We start from the raw sequence: 4806 nt of genomic DNA, 5'->3' as shown, positions 1-4806 counted from the left end.
TATATATAATGAGTAGAGAGCTATTGGAGCCCATAGCCTTCAGGAAAGATCTAATGAAAATGGCCTGAGAATCATTAATTTTGCCAACTCTCATGGATTGGTAGTTGGAAGGACCATGTTCCCGGGTAAGAGGATACACAAAGCCACATGGAGATCACCCAACAGAGCAGTGAGCAACCTTCACAACTTATAGGAGTTGAGCAAATGTTGACTCTGACCACTATTTGAGTATTGCTAGGTTATGGGCTCAGATATCACCCAAGCCATTCAACATTCAGTCGCAAATTCGTAAATTTCATCCCTCTAAATTGAAGGATGATAAAGTTTGAGGCTTTTCAAAAAAACCTCAAAGATTAACTCACAGAAGAGTTGCAAGACCGACTCCATCGATGATCAATGGGGTAGTATCTCAAACTCGCTAAAAAGTGCAGCCGAAGAGATATTAGGATTACAACCAAGAGGTCTTAGATCACCATGGTTTGATGAAGACTGTCTCTTGGCCACTAATAATAAGAATAAGGCATATAAGATTATGACCCAACGACCCTAAAAGAAATAAACATTCCGAAAAAACTCATAAGATTGGTGAAGATGACTATGACTGTTTTAAAAATGTGTTGTTCCCATCGGTCATGACTTATCAGACTCCTTTGACACTAATGATGGCGTGAGACAAGTCAACACTCTCACATGTCTCCTTTTTAATAATGAGGAGAAGGCTGTTCGTGAGTCAGGTATTCAACTCTATGCCACTATATTTAACAGCACTGTCCAGTTATTAGGGTACACCGATGATTTCAACATTGTTGCCCGATTGGAACAAAGTCTGAGAGAGTCATTCCTTGCTCTGGAGGGTACTGCAAGAAAACCGGACCTTGTGGTTAATGAGGACAAGACAAAATACTTGAGAGCTGGAGGATGTGAACCAGGAACTGGAACATTTGATGCAGGCTCATTCAAGTTTGAGAAGGTAAGCTGTTTCGTATATCTGGGAACTGAAGTGAACAGCCAAAACAATATCTCTCAGGAGGTTAGGTTAGCAGAAGGATCACTGCTGGCAACCGATGCTGCCTTGGCCTGGCAAGACAACTCAGAAGCAGGCAGCTCTCTAATGGGACCAAGATCATAGAGATTGATCAAACACTTGTACATCCCATTCTCACTTACAGATCTGAGGCTTGGACCTTTACTAAAGCCGATGAAGCAAGACTCTTGGTCTTCGAGAGGTCCATTTTGAAACCTGTTAGAGAGGGCAATGTATGAAGAAGAAGGAATAACGCATAGCTATCAGCCTTGTACAGAGACAATGATGTTGTTAAATTTATAAGGTCGGGCAGACTTCAATGGGCAGGTCATATGGCGAGGATCCACGGTGATGAAATCCCAAATAAGATCCTATCTGAGCAGCTATATGGAAAGAGAAGAGTGGGTAGGCCAAACATGAGATGGTTGGATGCTGTATCTACTGATGCCCGGATCCTTCTGGGAACCCGAAACTGGAGAGTTGGAGCAGAAGACAGGAGAGCCTGGCGGAAGCTACTACAGGAGGCCAAGGTTCGGTGACAGGCTGTCGCAACAATCATGATGAGTGAGCTATTGACAAAGGTCAGAACAATAAATTTGTCCACAGAATGATTCATATACTTTGGCTCTTTCAAGCTCAAATATGCATAAATATAGTGCCAACAGTAGCTAATAATTATGTAGGAAATATTATCATATCTTTTGTAGTTCTATGAAAATCACACTCCCCTCCCTAAACTATATATTCTTTCATGCATTATTCAATACATTTCTAGTTATTGTTATGTATTTTACTGTGAATGTATTCTTTAATAGTCATTTTAATGAGCCTAGAATGAATAAAAAATACTTTATAATTTTTCTATATCTTCATAAATATGATGAAGTGATATGGGCAAATGAAATCACTAGTTGTCCATCATTTTGAAATGAAAGATGCACTGTAAAAATATTTATTTTTGTTCGAGGAGAAGATGGTTGGGGGTGCGGTCAAAAGTTGATGTAACTTATTTATTGCCAACGTTTCGGCTAGAGTTCCTAAAACAACAACATAACATCCTATTAATATAGAAAAGAAAAAAGAAAATATAAACAGAATGACATAAAGTGAATAATTTTACAGAATGGAATTAATAAAATGAAGTGATGAGAAAAGTGGAAAATAAAATGTATACATAGGTAATTGAATAAGTAGGTAAAATAACATGTTTTCTGATCTTAAACAAAATAACCATGTTAAATGTTATTTTACCTACTTAATCAATTACCTATGTATACATTTTATTTTCCACTTCTCTCATCACTTCATTTTATTAATTCCATTCTGTAAAATTATTCACTTTATGTCATTCGATTTATATTTTCTTTTTTCTTTTCTATATTAATTGATTGTTATCTTGTTAGTTCTTAGCCCTGATGAAGGCTAAAAACTCTAGCTGAAACGTTGGCATGATTAAATAAGTTACATCAACTTATTTGTGTTTCATTTTGACCGCACCCCCAACCATCTTCTCCTCGTACAAGTCATCCATGGTCAACTATCTCTCATAATTAATTTATTTTTGTCATTAGCAGAGAAGTTGTCTTCCAAATGATGGCTCAACTTTAAAGTTTTAAGAGAAATATGGTGTACTGACAAAAACACCTTTGAGAAATAATATAAAGGATTAACTTACGGTATCTTGGCTTAGCTATGAAGGTCTTACTGGGCTCACTGGGTTTGCTTTGCCCAGCTTTGTTTAAAGCTATTACTCTAAATTGATATTCGTTTCCTTCAACTAATCCAGTCACCAAAGCTTGTGGAGTGGATGTGGAGGTTTCTAGAGCTTTTTCCCAAATTCCACTATTAAGGAGAAAAAAAATTAAAATTTACATTTTCTATTAATGTTATATTAATATTCCATATTCTCTCTCATAAAAACAAAACAAATTTTTATCTTGATTATACTATAAGAAAGATGGATACCTTGGAATTCTTAAATTAAATCTCTTACTTTATTGGCAGTGGAAAGCCAGTTTCTTAGAATATCTAATTGAATAAATCAGTTATTGCCTATTGTAGAGCATGTCCGACCTGACATTCTTTCTTCACACAACATAATCAAAAGAACCACCACTGCCTCCAATAAATTTTGCTTAGTGTTTAGTTTATTCAATTTTAAAACAATGCAAACCACCGTTTAAAATATATTTTAGCTAAAGAAATGACTAACTAAAAGAGGATGAACCACACAACAAAAATGATGAAGTAAACTGTGTAAATTAATATTCTCTAGAATTAAAATAGATAGGTATTATCTCTTAATTACATTAGTAAACAGTTCATCATACTCCAATTATAAGTAAATAAATATAAATTTCTCTATTTTGGCCTGTGGTATAATTTTAGAGACCTTTGTCTATGAGTCTACATAAGTCTATAAACAATGACATCTTCTTTGATGAATTATCCCTTCTTTCCAGTACTCTCCTTCTATACTTATGGACTTCCTTGAAGTTTTTCTTTTTTCAGTACGTTCAAGATGAGTGCAAAAAAGAATTTGAGTCTAACAACTTTTAAAAAAAGAAAATGGGACAATACCACTAACAAAGCAATTTTAAATTGGTTTAGAAAGTGTGGATTAACAAAATTTCGCTCTACCAGAACAACAAAAGAAAGTGGAAAAGCCAACCAGAAACAGAAAATCTTCTTTCACAAATAGAGAGAAACTCCTCATTTGGTAAATTCATTAATTTTGATGACCAGGTCACATTTTTTGAATTTTTTTATTGGTTATTTTAATGTTTGGCAGACAATGTTGTTTGTCTATTTCAATTGTATATGTACATTTTTTGAAATATTAAATACTAATACAAATTATTATTAAATACTAATGCTAAGTGGCTCTAAGATAGATTTATGGATTACACTACCTGTACTTATCCTTCTTTTCAATAATGTAGCCAGTTATTGGAGAGCCACCATCAGATATGGGTTCTTCCCAAATCAGATCAACTTGATTTTGATTCCAATCAGTGGGAGTGGGAGCTCCAGGTTCACTTGGCTCAACTTGAAATAAAAGTATTTAATTATTAATTTAAAAAAAAATAAATTAATTTAATTTTAATATTAGTTATGATTATTGTAATCTTACTAAGCAGTAAGTATAAAAGAAAGTATGATTATTATTTATGTTAAAAGATTATTCTGAATGTTTTGTTCAACAATTTCTACAGTTGTTTGTCCATCAAAAATGGTTGAGATAAGGAATGTTTCCTCACTCCCATTTTGAGATAAAAGATATTGTTTTATATATATAAAAAATTTTCATATATTATTAGAAAAAATTCATCGATACAAATTATTGGTATATAAAATTAAAATAACTTTTAAGAATATTGATAGTAGTATTGAAAAGAATTAATCAAAATGATGACCAACTTAAAAAGGGCTATAAAATTATAGCAAAACAGCTCTCACATATATCAAAAACACATTTGATTTTAATATACCTTAAATTTTATTTAAGGAAAACATAACAAAATTGAGTCAATATTTGTTACCTAAAAGATAAATATACAATATTTGTCCATATATAGGTCGAGCTTTTGTTCTGAAATTTTCTCCAATAAAATGAGGGTTTGAACTATATTTGGGATAGACTTATGTATATTTGGATTAGATCTAGGAGAATTTGAGTTTGAAGAATAGAAAACATAAATGGTAGTTTAAAATAGAGAAAACAATCCTAGTTATATATATATATAATTAATAAAATGAAGTGATGAGAAAAGTGGAAAATA

General features: G+C 32.9%; 1 protein-coding gene across 1 annotated transcript in view; it reads right to left on the bottom strand.

Annotated features, from left to right (window-relative positions):
- bent (projectin protein bent) overlaps positions 1 to 4806 on the bottom strand; it is a gene marked incomplete in the record, with an annotated part of 246334 nt that overhangs the window by 65064 nt on the left and 176464 nt on the right. Inside the window, 2 exon segments of the mRNA XM_067045412.1 lie at positions 2700 to 2866; positions 3937 to 4072. Coding sequence (XP_066901513.1) covers positions 2700 to 2866; positions 3937 to 4072 — 303 coding nt within the window.

This window comes from Halyomorpha halys, unplaced genomic scaffold (genome assembly GCF_000696795.3).
Source record: "Halyomorpha halys isolate HHAL.00 unplaced genomic scaffold, Hhal_1.1 Scaffold1088.1, whole genome shotgun sequence".
Lineage (NCBI taxonomy): Eukaryota > Metazoa > Arthropoda > Insecta > Hemiptera > Pentatomidae > Halyomorpha > Halyomorpha halys.
This window is presented reverse-complemented; position numbering and strand designations above follow the sequence as displayed.